Below are 16,161 nucleotides of genomic sequence, written 5' to 3'. Positions count from 1 at the left end.
TTTCCCAATTAGGGTACTAACTAAACCTCTTTTTCTTGGTGAGTTGAGTCAAGCCCATGCCAAATTCTTATGAACAGAGGAACCAAGTACACTGCTTTTCACACATAACAAATAATTCCATTAAAATTCATCTCATATGGCCTCACAATTGCACTTTTTAGCAGAATGATAGCCTGGGCCAAAGCCCATCACAAAAAAAAAGACATGAGGAAAGTGAAAAGCTCATCATGCCAGAAAACTCACACTGATGTTGGACTACCCAATGAGTTCATCTTATGGTGCTAATTTTTCTCCATTCTAACCTTTAAAGAGACGCTTCCACCTGGAAAGATGACTGGAGCTTAAAAGACGGTGGAGTGAGCTGATGGGATACAGCACCTTCTGACTTAGACAAAGGTGCCTTTTGAAAACTATCAAAGTTTCCAAAAGTAAGTGGTTACACAGAAAAATTAAAGAAATTAAATGGAATCATCCTAATCAGGGAGTAGATTTTAAAATATACGTGCAATATATGTGTGTTTAAAATCTAACTCACTCTGAGCAATTTCAGAGGCTGAAGTCTTACTGCATTAATCATAATGGTTAGGTGTAGGCTCTGCTTATCCTAAACTCAGAGATGCTAAAAGGAAGGGAGATTAATCTGATAAGGCAACAGTACTTCTAATCGGACTGATGGGAAAGTGTAATATGGGTGCATGAGATGAGACAATGTTGGGTGAATTATAGAGAAGTGATGAACTACCTTGAAGCTGAAGCAATCAAATAGATAGCTCTCACAATTACCAAGGCATCTTTATTCAACACTTCGGGACAAGTATTCCCAACTCAGCCTTCTTTACAAGGAGCAGAAGCACTTTGCTGTATTTGGTGAAATGAAATCTTAATAGAAGAGCATCGGCTAAAGCTGCTACCCATCACTTACCAAAATTAAATGCTAAATATTAGTTTCCTTTCTAAGAGGAGGAGATGACATTTTGATATTATTTTCAATTTACAAAATAGTTAAAAATCCCAGAGAAGAGTGAATGAACAGTTTTTAAAAATGTCTCTCACATATTTGTGCATGGTGCACTCTTTTTTTAATTAAAAGGAATGTGAAACATTTGTTGCTCATCCTTGTCTTATAAATAATTTAGCAAGCCATTATTTTGTCTTCAGAAAAAAAAAACCATAATTGTCTCTAAATTATTATGATTGAGTAGAATAAAGTCAAGATATCTTTGTAATTGGTAGGGAAGAACAAGTAGTTCTTCTGGAATGTTTTGTTTTACAATTTGCTCCTGTCTGACTAGATAAAAATTTCAAAAAATGAGACCATAAAGAAATATCCCCCTAAAAGCTACCCCTAATCTCACTCTCAAGAGATAACTACCATTAACAGTTTTGTCTTACACAAATGCATACATACATATGTAATATATAAATAAGCACATGCAAATCTGTTATATATATATATATATATACCCATTATATATATGTGTGTGTGTATACATACATGCATGCACATATATACATATTTAATGAAATCAGACTACACAGTTATCTTTGAATCCAGCTTTCTTTTCTTAAAAATATATCGTAGGCATTTTTCAAATTAATAGGGAAAGATCTATGTTAACATATTTAACATTATCACAGTATTACATTTTATGTGTCTATCATTTAACTTAACATACTAGTAAATGCTTCCCTGATAGCTCAGATGGTAAGGAATTTGCCTGGAATGCAGGAGACCTGGGTTCGGTCCCTGTGTTGGGAAGATCCCCTGGAGAAGGGAAAGGCTACCCACTCCAGTATTCTGGCCTGGAGAATCCCATGGACAGAGGAGCCTGGTGGGCTACAGTCCATGGGGTCGCAAAGAGTCAGACACGACTGAGCGACTTCACTCACATACTAGTGAATATTCAAGTTGTTTCAACCTTGCCACTATGAACAGGATACATCTTTGATTTAAAACCTGAAGTCATACAAATATGAAAAATTTTATTTAGGCGACTTCATGCTGTGAAACATGAATACTAGATAAATACTCTAATGGGTAATGATACTTTATAAACCTTGCAATTGTAATCCCACTTGGCATTATATGTATGTTTTTCTATTAGCTCAGAATATTTCACATTTCCCCTTGTGTATTCCTTTGGAAGAGTCACAGAGTGGTTACTGCTCTCTGCATTTAACTATTGACTTCCAGTTGAAGCACCGAGTTATAAATGGGAGAGAGGCAACACTAACTAAATCTGAGGAACATAGTTGCTTGTATCTATTTTGTGTTCTTTCCAACAGACCACAGCCTTCCCCAGCTGTTCTTGGTGTGCGAGGACCCTGGGGAATTAACTAGCCTGATTTCCCATTCCTGTCTCTTTGCCTTTAACTGTAGTGCTCTATTCTGTCTTCATCCAATATCTCCTTTAACTTTGGCTGAAAATGTCAGAATACCTCTTATCAGGCTTCCTTTGATTGTAATCATTTCTCTACTCTGAAACACCTTAGTAATTAAATGCAGTATTCATTGAGAGTTTATTTTGTGATCTTGAATTTTATGTGGCGATCTCTGTTCTCTAGCCTGCAAACTTTGCTCATCAGAGACCCAAGATGCTATTTACTTGAAATTCCCTAAAGGTACCTCGCAATTTAAATAACACATATTGAATATAGAATTTTAAACAATACTGTACCATACAGTAATGAGAAATATTTTAGGCTGTGGATACCATCAATACTTTCTCGTTATATTATGTAAAACTATTTATCTACTGTTTTAATTAATTTAAAGAGGAAGGTACTTCATGTGTTAGTTCTACTTTGAGTTTATTTTGAAGATATTTGAAATATTTTCAAATGTTGGAAACCATTAGACTAGCATGAAAGAAATATATGGAGCTGTATTTCATAAATTATAGTAGTGTGATGTTTTAAATGCTTCATAGTTAAGTTAATCTCATTTGATTTTTTATATTATTTACTATAGTAGTTTTGAAGTACCTTTTAGCAAAAATGCGTACCTTTATACAATTTGTCCAGCTTTTGAATACATTTTTCCATACTTTGAGAAGAGATCAAATGATGGCAACACAGTTTGGAAATCCTAGGAGGAAAAAAATCAACAATTACCAAATAGGTCTTAACTGATTTACAGTATTTTGTTATAATTTATGTTATATTAAATTGCTAGATAGATATCATATAACTGCACAGCAAACCTGCCATCACATCCTCAAAAAAAAAAATTAGTAGTTATTTTTTATTAGTTGAAAGCCAGATACCTGAAGCTTTCTTAAGCACATAGTTTTGTTTTGTTTTAAGTTTTTAAGACTGCATGGATCACAACAAACTGTGGGAAATTCTTAACAAGATGGGAATACCAGACCACCTTACCTGTCTCCTGAGACCTGTGTGCAGGTCAAGAAGCAACAGGTAGAACTGAACACTGAACAACTGACTGGTTCAAAACTGGGAAAGAAGTATGACAAGGCAGTATATTGTCACCCTATTTAACATATATGCAGAGTACATCAGATGAAATGCCGGGCTCGAAGTATCACAAGCTGGAATCAAGATTGCCAGGAGAAATATCAACAACCTCAGATATGCAGATGATACCATTATAATGGTCAGAAGCAAAGAGGAACTAAAGGGCCTCTTGAAGAAGGTGAAAGAGGAGAGTGAAAAAGCTGGCTTAAATCTCAACAGTCATAAAACTAAGATCATGACATCCAGTGCCATCACCTCATGGCAAACAGAAGGAGAAAAAGTGGGAACAGGGACAGATTTTATTTTTTGGGGCTCCAAAATCACTGTAGATGGTGACTGCAGCCATGAAATTAAAAGATGCTAGCTAGCTCCTTGGAAGGAAAGCTATGACAAGCATAGAGAATGCATTAAAAAGCAGAGGTATCACTTTGCCAACAAAGGTCCATATAGTCAAAGCTATGGTTTTTCTAGCAGTCCTGTACAGATGTGAGGAATAAAAGTGAAAATGTTAGTCACTCAGTTGTGTCTGACTCTGTGACCCCATGGACTGTAGCCTGTCAGGCTCCTCTGTCCATGGAATTCTCCAGGCAAGAATACTGGAGTGGGTAGCCATTCCCTACTCCAGAGGATCTTTCCAACCCAGGGATCAAACCCAGTCTTCTGAATTGCAGGCAGATTCTTTGCCATCTGAGCCACCAGGGAAGCCCATGGATGTGAGAGCTGGACCATAAAGAAGACTGAGCACTGAAGAATTGATGCTTTCTAACTATGGTGCTACAGAAGACTCTTGAGAGCACCGTGGACAGCAAGGAGATTAAACCAGTCCATCCTGAAGGAAATCAACCCTGAATATTCATTGGAAGGACTGATGCTGCAGCTGAAGCTCTAATACTTTGGCTAGCTGATATAAAGAGCTGACTTACTAGAAAAGATCCTAATGCTGGGAAAGATTGAAGGCAGGAGGAGAAGGGAGTGACAGAGGATGAGACGGTTGGACAGCATTACAGACTCAATGGACATAAGTTTGAGTATACTCCAGGAGATAGTGAAGGACAGGGAAGCCTGGCATGCTGCAGTCCATCGGGTCACAAACAGCTGGACATGATTTAGTGACTAAACAACAACAGCCAAATAACAATGTTGTGATAGTTTCACAAGCACAGCAAAGTGACTCAGCCATACATATACACGTATCCGTTCTCCACCAAATTTCCCTCCCATTCAGGCTGCCACATAACATTGAGGAGAGTCCCCTGTACAGTAGGACCTTGTTCATTATCCATTTTAATGTAGCAGTGTGTACATGTCCATACCAAACTCCCTAACTATCCCTTCCGGTAATCATAAGTTCATTCTCTAAGCCTGTGAGTCAAATACATAGTTTTTAAGAGTTGTAGATGACAGCCTGGAGAAGTTCTGAGCAACACAATGGCATGGGCCCCTGTCTGCCTAGAGCTCACAGGCTACATGTTTTACCTTGACCTTGACAATGGTGGATTTAGCTCCTTGGGTGACACAATCTTTCTTCTGCATTTCCCCTCAATGAATTGTCTCTAGCAAAACCTTTGTTTACTGAACATGTTACTTCTCAGTCTTTATACTTAGAGATGCCTCCACCTCAACAGCTTTATCTCTGTATCCTCATGGTTCATTCTTCCCTTTCATCACATCCCTGTTCAAAGAGACCTTTCATGACTACCTGCACATAAAATAATACCCCTGAAACTCTCTATTATTTTAATGGTTCTATTTTCTTCATAGCTATTGCTACTCTTTAATACCGTATGTTTATTTTGTGTCCTCCATGAGATTATAAGCTGCATACAGGTAAGTGCCCTGTTTTGCGCAAAACAGGATTTGCTGACTGAATGAATGAAAAGGGAAGGGTGTTACATCCAAATACTTAAAACAGAGGGACACTTGTGGTAAGTATCACAGAACTGATTCACACAAATGCTGAAGAAGTGTGGGAGGAAGAAAGGACAAATCATTTTTTGTTGAGTAATCAAAGAAGCAGCATTTGACTGAGAACAGAAACGAATGCTTTTCAGGTATGTTAAACTGGCAGTCATCAGAGAGGTAAAACACTAAATCGACAGTGGATTTTGTAAGTAAGTGGTCAGACCATATAAAGGCATATGCTTCTCCTTTGCAAAGGATGTTTATCCTCAATGGAAATGATTTGGGATAATTTTATTTAAGAAAATCTCAAAAGGAAGGACCTCTGCCCAGGGTCGACCTCTTTAGAGGGTCGACCTGCATTATAAACACACAGAAAATAAATGTATTGGAGAATATGCAGGAACCTTTGTCACTGCTGATCTGGCTCTCCCCTCTGGTACAATAGAGCCCCAACTCTTAAGTATCGACTTCTATGAATAACGCTATTCAGGCCCCAGGGAAAAGCCCCACATCTGTTGCTTTGTGTTTATGGAACAAAGCGTCTAAGCCCAAGTGACATGAAGGACAAGAGGTTGTAACAGACACTGCTTTAGAGTATTAAAAAGATCTGCGTGACAAAAATGCTTAAGTAAAAGACAAATTCATTAGTTTGAACAAAATCCTTCCTTTTGGACAGCATGAATGCAACAGAACTTTATATAATGAAGTATTATATTCTTGGGGTGCTGAAATCCATACTCTGGCTTCCTTTCTATTTGATACTGTGATTCTAGGGGCACTCAGTAATCGACGTAGCATTTGCAAGAGTTGCACATGACATAGAGGGTGTATTTTGAGATAGTAAGTAATTCATATTACTTTTAAACTTGCATGTCTGAAGGCAGGCATATATGTGAAGCATTACTGTGATTTTTTTTACTGTTGGCAATGATGAATCCTGAAGACGAGGATAATGAACAGCTTGTTTTATAAATATTTATGTGCAACAATAATCTAGGTTTCAAGACAGTAAAGAAAAGGTTAGTTTTGTGCAAATGATCTTAGTTGAAACTTTTGATCATGTTAGCTATGTTTTTAATATATATTTTTATAACTGTATTTATATATTTAGTTTTGGCTGTGCTGGGTCTTCCTTGCTGCACAGGCTTTTCTCTGGTTTCGGAGAGTAGGGGCTACCCTCGAGTTGCGGTGATTGGGCTTCACATTGCAGTGGCCTCTCTTGTTGTGGAGCACAGGCTCTCGGGCGTATGGGCTTCCGTAGCTGTAGCACATGGGCTCAGCAGCTGCAGTCCCAGGGCTCTAGAGCTCAGGCTCAATAGTTGTGGTTCACAGGCTTAGCTGCTCTGTGGCATGTGGGATCTTCCAGGACCAGGGATCGAACCCATGTTGCCTACCCTGGCAGGTAGATTCTTTATCACTGAGCCACCAGGGAAGCCACAACTGTTTTTTATTTTATTATAATAAACAATTTTTATTATTTAAAATTTTTATTTCTATTTTTTCTCTTTTAAAAAAATGAAATATAATTGATTTATAATACTCTATCAGTTTTAGGTGTACAGCATAGTGATTCAGTATTTATACAGATCATACTTCATCAAAAGTTATTATAAGACACTGACTATAATTCCCTGTGCTATACAATATATCCTGTTGCTTATCTGTTTAACAATAGTATTTAGTATCTGTTAGTTCTATACCCCTAATTTTCCCCTCTCTCCTTCCCTCTCCCCTTTGGCAACCAGTAGCTGTTTTCTACATCTGTAAGTCTGTTTTTGTTTTGAATATACTTTTTTTGTATTATTTTTAGTTTATGCATATAAATGATACCACATAGTGTTCGTCTTTTACTGTCTGATATCCACTAGAAATTTATTTCTACATGAAATGAGCAACATTAGAGAATAAATGAATGAAGGGAAAGATCTTAATTAAATAACAGCCTTGTTCAAAATAATAACAACAAAATATAATCAGTGATTATAGCTTATGGATAAGATAAACAAATGACAACAATATTATAAGGAATGGGAGGGAGGAGCTGGGAATAATCTGTTAAAAGGTAGTTGAACTGTCCATGAAATAATATAGTGTTATTTGAAAGTAGACTTGGATTAGTCATAAATGTATATTCCAAACTCTAGAGTAACCACTAAAAAATCTTTTTTAAAGAAGTAGAATTGATGTGCTAAGAGGAGAAAAAAACGAAATCATATAAATGCTAAATTAAAACTAGCAAAGCCAGAAAGAGTGGAAGGCAAAACCAAAACAAAAAACCAACAAAGAACAAGGTAATGAATGGAAAACAGATGTAAATATGTAAATATTAATCCAATTATATTATATCACTTTAAGTGTGATTTTAAATATACTAATGAATAGTATATTTAAATAAACTAATAAAAGGCAGAGACTGTGGATACAAAAACAAGACCCAACTATATAGCGGGTACATGAAACCTGTGAGTTATGCTTAGTCACTCAGTCATGTCTGACTCTTTGTGACCCTTTGGACTGCAGCCCACCAGGCTCTTCTGTCCATGGGATTTTTCAGGCAAGAATACTGGAGTGGGTTGCCATTTCCATCTGAGCCATCATGGAAGCCCATATGAAACCTACTTTAAATTGAAAAAAAAAAAAAAAACAGATTAAAAGTGTAGGGATGGAGAAAGATATACCATCTAACATTAATTAAAAGAAAGTTGAAGTAGACACATTAATTTCAGACAAAACAGACTTCACGACAAGGAGAATTATCCGGAATAAAGACAGGCATTACATGATAAAGGGGTCAGTTCTGTAAGAAGACAGACTGTCCTTAATGTGTATGTACCTAACAACAGAGCATCAAAATATATGAAGTAAAAACTAACAGAACTGCAAGAAAGGAGTCTTCAATACCCCTTTATAAACAACTGCCAGATCCAGCAGGCAGAATGTCAGTAAGGATACAACTGAACTGAACAGCACTGTCACTCAACTGGATGTAATTGGCATTTATAGACTTCTTCATCCAACAATGACCACACACTCTTCTCAAGCTCTCATGGAATATTCCCCCAGATAGACCACATTCTGAGCCATAAATCATACCTCAACAATTTCAAAACAGTAGACATCATATAAAGTATGCTTTTAGACCATGATGAAATTAAGCTGAAAATAATAACAAAAAGACAGTGCAAAATTTCTGAGTATATTTGGAGATTAAATAACATACTACTAAACAGTATATAGTCAAAGGAAAAAAAGGTCAAGACAAAAATTTTTTGAGTTAAAACTAAAATACAACCTGTCAAAATTTGTGGGATGCAGCAAAAGCAGTGTCTAGAGGGAAATTTATAACAATGAAGTCATATAGTAGAAAAGATGAAAGATCTGGAGTCATTAGTCTAAGCTTCCACTTGGAAACTAGAAACTAGTTTCTAGGAAACTAGGAAAAGCGTAGATTAAATCCAAAGTGCCAAAGAAAATAAAATCAGAGTTGAATTTGAAAACAGGAAATCAATAGAAAAAAATCAGCAAAGCAAAAACTAGTTCTTTCAGCAAGTGACAAATACCTAGTCAGGTTAAGAAAAAAGAAAGCAGATACGACTTACAAATATTAGAAATGAAAGCTGAACCATCACTACTGATCCCACAACATTAAGAGGATAATTAAGGAATTTTATGAACAACTCTGTTCATAAATTTGATAACAGGTGAAATGGACCAGTCAAGGAAGTCACAGTCTCCCAAAACTCAAACAGGAGAAATCATCTGAATAGGTCTATATTTATTTGTAAAAAATGAATAAATAATTAAAAACTTTCCAAAACAGGCCCAGATGATTTCACTGGTGAATGATACCAAAGAAGGAATGATACCAATTCTTTATAATTCCTTTCGGAATACAGAAGCACGGGAAGCACTTTCTAATTCATTCCGCTTCGTCATCTATAAAATGGAGATATCTTGCAGGATTGGTATGAGGATTAAATAGCATAAAACACTTGGCACTTGCCATTAGTTTCTTCCTCTGCCTTTCATTCAAGGGTAAAAATCTATTCATATTCTATCCACCATGTGCTTTTAAAAGTTAAATAAACTCCATTTACACATATGAGAGACAGATTACGGTACAATAATGTAGTGAAACAGGACTAACAGAGTTTTGATCATATCTTCCATTAGTGAAAATATTTTAAGCATCCTCAATATATTTTGCTAGTCTGTTTGAAATTATATATGTGTAAATATAATATGAAATAGACATACAAATGAGATAAAAATAAATAGAAGCTGTAATATTTTCTCCCCTCATGCCTTTGGATATTTTTGTGTACTTAGTTCTGGGTCCTTCTAATTTAATGAGTGAGGCAATAATGAATTCTGTGTTATACTTTAACCTGTATGTTGCACTACCATTTGAACATCTACAGTGTGTCAGCACCCTGCTACACAGCTTCCAACTAATGGTAAACCAAAGGGCTTCCCTGGTGGCTTGGCAGTAAAGAATACGCCTGCAATGTAAGAGACGTGGGTTCAATCCCTGAGTCTGGAAGATCCCCTGGAGAAAGAAATGGCAACCCACTCCAGTATTCTCACCTGGGAAATCCCACGGACAGAGGAGCCTGGCAGGCTAAAGTCCATGGGGTTACAAAGAGTCAGACATGACTTTGCAACTAAACAACAACAATGGTAACCAAAATTTAGTTCTGTCTTCCCGGGATCCCTCACGGGGAAGTGGGAGAGTCAGACAATAGGCATTGAGAGTTTTGTAGATAAACAAGGACTGACTCTTCAAGTACCTGTACTTTATATCCTGTAATAGAAAATCTTTCACAAATTCTTTATCATTCTTATTTTATCTGAAACCCTACTTTCTTGTGAAAGTGAAAGTCGCTCAGTCCTATCTGACTCTTTGTGACCCCATGGACTATAGAGTCCTTGGAATTCTCCAGGCCAGAATACTGGAGTGGGTAGCCTTTCCCTTCTCCAGGGGATCTTCCCAACCCAGGGATCAAACCCAGGTCTCCTGCATTTCAGGCAGATTCTTTACCAGCTGAGCCACAAAGGAAGCCCACTTTCTTATCTGGCCCTATTGAACCAATGACTGTTACCTCTGATATAGAAAGAGCTGGATTCGCCATTAAGACAGCTTTGTTCAATCTTTAAGTCATGTTCAACTCTTTTGACCCCACGGACTGCAGCACGCCAGGTTTCTCTGTCCTTCACTATCTCCCAGAGTTTGCTCAAACTCATGTCCATTGAGTCAGTGATGCCATCCAACCAGCTTTGGTTTCAGAAAAAATCGGGTGCTGTTTATAATATGCCTCAAATATATAAAACAGACCACCCTGCCCTGGGAAACTATTTATTAGTTCAAGAAAACACCAGCACAACACTTGTACATTGTCACTTTTGAAATGGGGGGTGAGGGACAGCTTTTCTGAAAAATAACCTCATCAAGGAAAAACACTGGGGATGTAATTCTAAATCCTGCCACAGCCCTTGCTTGCCAGAGCAGACAGCTTTTGCCATTAGGATGCCCAGCCAAACACAAATAATCCACTGCCAAAATGAGCTCCTTGGGACAATTTAGGACTCTTTGGAAGTGAACGGCTCTTTGAGCTGGAATGCAGCCCAGGTCCATTTTCAAACCCAAGTCAAAATGACAAAGAGCAAATTTCCTGGGCCACTCACCCTCAAAGTGTAAGATTACTTTAGGTTGGCAGCTGTGCTGTTTATCTAGTTATTTAAGGCTTTTCATCAGATACTCACAACCAGCTTCAATGTTGGTAAGCAGGGCAGAGCTGATACACTAAAGTAGAAAAAACCTCCAAGATTAAAAGGGAAGGATGGAAACCAAAGGTTATACACACATTGGTCAGCTTAAAATACTCTTTTTACATATTCATATTCCAAAGATTTTCCTTAGAGCTAAACACACACACACACACACACACACACACACACACACACACACACACACACAGAAAAAAGGAGAATGGCAAGAACTTTCAGCTGACTAGTCAATACAGGAAAATAGTTCCTGAAAGAGACCACAGTTAAGTCTGGGTAGTACTTGGGATTTTCCACAGTCTATAAACAAGAGTTCATTGGCAGATTGAAAGATCACCCAGAATTATTCCTGCATGATCAAACCTTGCTCTCAGGATATGCAGAGAAATCTGTGATGGCCCAAACATCTCCACTGTTTTGACAAAGAACATGCGTGCAATGGCTAAGAGTTGTAAGAGTTACTCTTTTTATTTTTCTGTTCACTATGAGTTTTCAGGAAGACATCCCAAAGCAGTCTCTATTACTGTGCTCTTTTCAGCTCCCTAGATTTAGGATTTAATAAGTATTCATTCAATTAAATCATTTGTATATGTTTCCAAACAGCTTTTAGCTGAGTTGACAATACATCTATCTGAACCTACAAAGGTAACCAAGTTAATCTGTCTGTTATGTCATGCTCAGAGTCTCACCGAGGGTATTTGCAAGGGTTCTTTGAGAACTTTAGGAGTTCTGATCTGAGGCAGGTTCGTTTTGGAGCTAAGCTGCCAGGGTGTTTGTTTCCTCGTTTGAAAGACAGAGATGAAATGATATAAAAATAATGACGGCCACTCACAGGGCTGTTATTAGGATTACAAGAGTGCATAGGCAGGTTTAAAGATCCCTGTCATATCTGACTCTTTGCGACCCCATAGACTGTAGCTTGCTAGGCTCCTCTGTTCATGGAATTCTCCAGGCAAGAATACTGGAGTGGGTTGCCATTTCCTTCTCCATTAGGATTACATGAGTTCATATTTACAAAGCAATTAAAACAGTGTCTGGTATATAGCAAGTACTCAGTGTTAGCTATTTTCAGATAAGAAACTCCTAAAAACCCTTTAACTTTTATAAAAAGTAGTTGTGGAAAAATAACCCTAAACAGTTGCTTATTCAAAGGTCGTTTATATTTGGCTTCAGTGTGCATATTCTTATTCATAAGTAGGTGGATCTAAACTCTAAAGTTGTACATTTGAGTTACTTTTAATTCTTTTTCCACTTTTATATGTTTCTTTTTCTTAACAGTTTTATCTTGTTCTTATTTAGGTCACACTCCTTTCCCACCTTTAGAGTCTTGATTATAAATGCAGAAGTGGGAAATGGTAGGCCAATATGTAAACTGAAGGACCAATAATGGGATTTCGTGTTCGACTTTTCCATTGTGTTATGGTGTATATGGATGACAGCCATAGTAAAAGAGACACAAGACAGAAAGATATACAAGAAGTAACAGGCCTAGATGAAGAAATATGGATGTACAGATAAAATGTGGCCTTAACTGTTTAATTTCAACTATAAACAATCAGAACGTCATCTAAATAAAGTCACTGAAATGGAACACCCAACTGGAGACAATGTTGTAGTCAGAATCATCTATAGCCTGTAAGTTGTTTTAATAACAGAGCTCATGAATGATATCAGGGTAGGAGGTTCCAGTAAGATAACTTTCAAACACAAAGGTAGCCCGTTTTAAGTAGTGAAGTGCAAGTAAGTGTCCGACTCTTTGCAACCTCACGGACTATAGCTTGCCAGGCTCCTCTGTCCATGGAATTCTTGAGGCAAGAATACTAGAGGGGGCAGCCACTCCCTTCTCCAGGGGATCGGAAGTAGAAGGACCCTAAAGGAGAAGGAATGCTTCCACTTTCAACAGAAGGAAAGCTATCTGGGACTGGCTCTGAAGGGAATGTTTGGGCTTACACCCAGTTAGTATGCTGGAGAACATGCTGCAAAAACGTTCCAAGATGATATCACAATGGCTCAAAGAGAACCACTTAAGTGGGGAATACAACTGAAACCAGAATTGGAACATTATATGTCTAAACTAAGGGCTTCCCTTGAGGCTCAGCTGGTAAAGATTCTGCCTGTAATGTGGGAGTCTTGGGTTTATTCCCTGGGTTGGAAACATCCCTTGGGAACAGGCTACCCACTCCAGTATTCTGGCCTGGAGAATTCCATGGACTGTACAGTCACTTGGGATTGCAAAGAGTCAGACACGACTGAGCGACTTTCACTTTCTAAATTCTAAGAGTTTTTGTAGGAATGGAACTGAGTACCTGTCTCTAAGTAACCAGATATTCTAAGAAAATTTTCAACAGTGGAAATAATTTCTAAAAGACAGGACACACTGTGTTCACAGATCTACTCCAAAGTTTTGGGGTTTTTTGGGTCATTATGTCCTATCTGACTCTTTTGCAACCCTGTGGACTGTAGCCTGCCAGGCTCCTCTGTCCATGGGATCCTCCAGGCAAGAATATTGGAGTGGGTTGCCATTCCCTTCTCCAGGGGACCTTCCCAACCCAGGGATCCAACCTACATCTCCTGCATTGCAGGCGGATTCTTTACCACTAAGCCCCCGTGAAAGCCACTCCAAGGGTTTAGCTGGTACAAAACAGGGGCTTGAAAAGTATTACTTGACTGAAGGAATGACTGAATGATGGATAAATAGACTTTGGCCCTGGGGAAATCAGGCACCGTGGCCTGGTTGTATATGAACAGAGCTCCACTAATTCACTTCAACAGACACTGTCTCATATCCCAGTGCTGGAGTCACGCAGTGTGAATGGACACCGCCCCAGCTCCCAAGGCTCAGGCGTGCAAGAGTCAGCCAGTAAACGGGGCCTCGCCCATAACTTCTCATTTCCACTCATGCATTTACACCCCTTGAGAAGCACTGTCCAAGAGACATTTGGAGAAATAAAGAAGACTATTAATAATGATTACCTATTTCTCTCACTGATTCCGCAAATGGTGTCTCATGTCAAAAAAGTAATTAGCTAGGAAAAATTCACATAGAAATAATTCTTGATTCATCGTCTGGGGAAGTGGCAGCTGGAAAATTTTTTTAAGATAGCAATAACTAACTTTAGTCAAGGTCCAGTGTTTGTTTGTTTTTTCTTTAATCGTGGGATCCAGTGAGAAAACAGTGATCCTACTCCAAGAGGAGTACTAAGAGAAAATATTTTTTCCTCCACTTTTCTTGAAATTGTTCTCATCTAAATTTTTGTGATGGAATTTATTATTATTTCTTGGTTAGCTGGAGGGGGAGGACTCAGCATCACTTGTGTTGTTCATTTTCTAATTACCTCCTGAAAAAGCAAACATCCTGAAACAATACAATGAGTAATTTAAAAGGCATGGCTAGCTAAAATGAAGGGTAATTTTCTACTTATTTTAATGACTTTGAAAATACAAATTGTAGCCTTGAAATAAACTAGCAATCAGATCTTAAAATAAAAAAAAGTAATATTGCCTTGCCTTCATAAAAGCCAGTTTATCTCCTGTATACCATTTTCATCAAACAGGGTTTTCTACTTGTAGGTTTATTCTTTTACTGTGAGAAAGTGTGTGATAATGTGGGGTAGAAAAATCAAGAAATTAGTCTCACAGCAGGCAGTCTGCTAACAACACCATTTTCATCTTATCCTTCAAGCAGTGGCAGAAAACATATTAATTGCAGTTTAATTTATGACCAAAATATTTTATTTTAATTATATACTTAATTTTTGTCAAGCTATAAAAATGTCAAGAGTTCTGACACAGTTTTTCTCTTACAAGATTTTTTAAATGAAAGAATTAAAATCAAATGCTGTTTCTGAAAGAAATTATGAAAGATTTCTAATTACTGCTTATGTTCTTGAAAAATTGCTAATCTACTAGCCCCAAAATAACATCAGGGAACATGTGAACTTGACACTTTATTACTCAATATTTGTAATTCTTAATAATATACACGCATCATGAATATGGTGGAATTCTCACAGGAAGATTTTTTTTTTTGTAATTATAGGATATATCACTAACTGTCATTGAATGGTGAATTTTCTTCATAGAAATGTTTTTGTGAATTCCTCTCAAGAAAACTAAGATGAGAATAAATGAAACTAATTGCTGCTGATATACCACATTGAAGTAAAGGATATTTACCATTAACAGAAGTGGAAAGAAAAATGTCAAACCACCAAAGCTGAACAGTATTAATTATATTCAGAAAATATTTATTAAGCTCTTACTAGATGCAAATCCTACCCAAACATTAAGCCTCATATAAAAATGCTACCTCCTCCTGGAAATCCTTGCCTCTTAAGATGCAAATTACATCTGCCAGGCACTGAATGCTTTTGGTGCATAAACGCATCTTTCTCACAACCCTCTTATATTCTCTGTTTTGTGACAGTAATTCTGCTCCACATTTCATCTCCCCACTAGATGATAAAGTTTCTGGGGGTAGGACCCAGGCTGTCTGTGTTTATATCCTCCATCTAACAGACCCAAAAATACTTGAAAATGAAAACCTACCAGTATTAATAAAATGTTCTGGGTATTATGTTTTGGGAAGTAACATTATTACTTCAAAAGCCTCTCTATAAAATTTGTGTAACCTGTATCATTTGAAAATATTCAGACGACTTCTAGTTTTGAAATGGCGGAGTACTGAATTTCTTGCCTTATTTTACATTTTCAGAAATGGTACCCCCAAACACAGAGAGCTATACAAATCTACAAAACTACATCTTTCATGAAATCAGAAGACAACAAAGACTTCAAATTGTAACTTATGTTGAGAAACAGATAAAGGGTGGTGAAAGTGAAAGGTTAGTCAGTCAGTCGTGTCTGACTCTGCAATCAGTGGACTGTAGCCCTCTGTCCATGGAATTCTCCAGGCAAGAACACTGGAGTGGGTAGCCATTCCCATCTCCAGGGGATCTTCCCAACCCAGGGGCTGAACCAGAGTCTCCTGCCTTGCAGCCA

The 16,161-nt window shown here is 37.5% G+C and overlaps 1 protein-coding gene across 3 annotated transcripts in view; it reads right to left on the bottom strand.

Moving 5' to 3' along the window:
* The window catches only part of SPATA17 (spermatogenesis associated 17), a 248,621-nt gene that overhangs the window by 13,790 nt on the left and 218,670 nt on the right, over window positions 1–16,161 (bottom strand). For 2 of the 3 annotated variants that reach the window (XM_012187039.4, XM_012187041.5), the window contains exon 10: window positions 3,006–3,088. In XM_012187039.4, the coding sequence (XP_012042429.1) occupies window positions 3,008–3,088 (81 nt within the window). In that variant the 3' untranslated portion in view covers window positions 3,006–3,007. Of the gene's footprint in view, window positions 1–1,544; window positions 3,089–16,161 lie in introns of those variants that run through there. The other variant, XM_060396033.1, reaches the window with a different exon arrangement.

The sequence above is a fragment of the Ovis aries genome, chromosome 12 (genome assembly GCF_016772045.2).
Source record: "Ovis aries strain OAR_USU_Benz2616 breed Rambouillet chromosome 12, ARS-UI_Ramb_v3.0, whole genome shotgun sequence".
Taxonomy (NCBI): Eukaryota; Metazoa; Chordata; class Mammalia; order Artiodactyla; family Bovidae; genus Ovis; species Ovis aries.
This window is presented reverse-complemented; position numbering and strand designations above follow the sequence as displayed.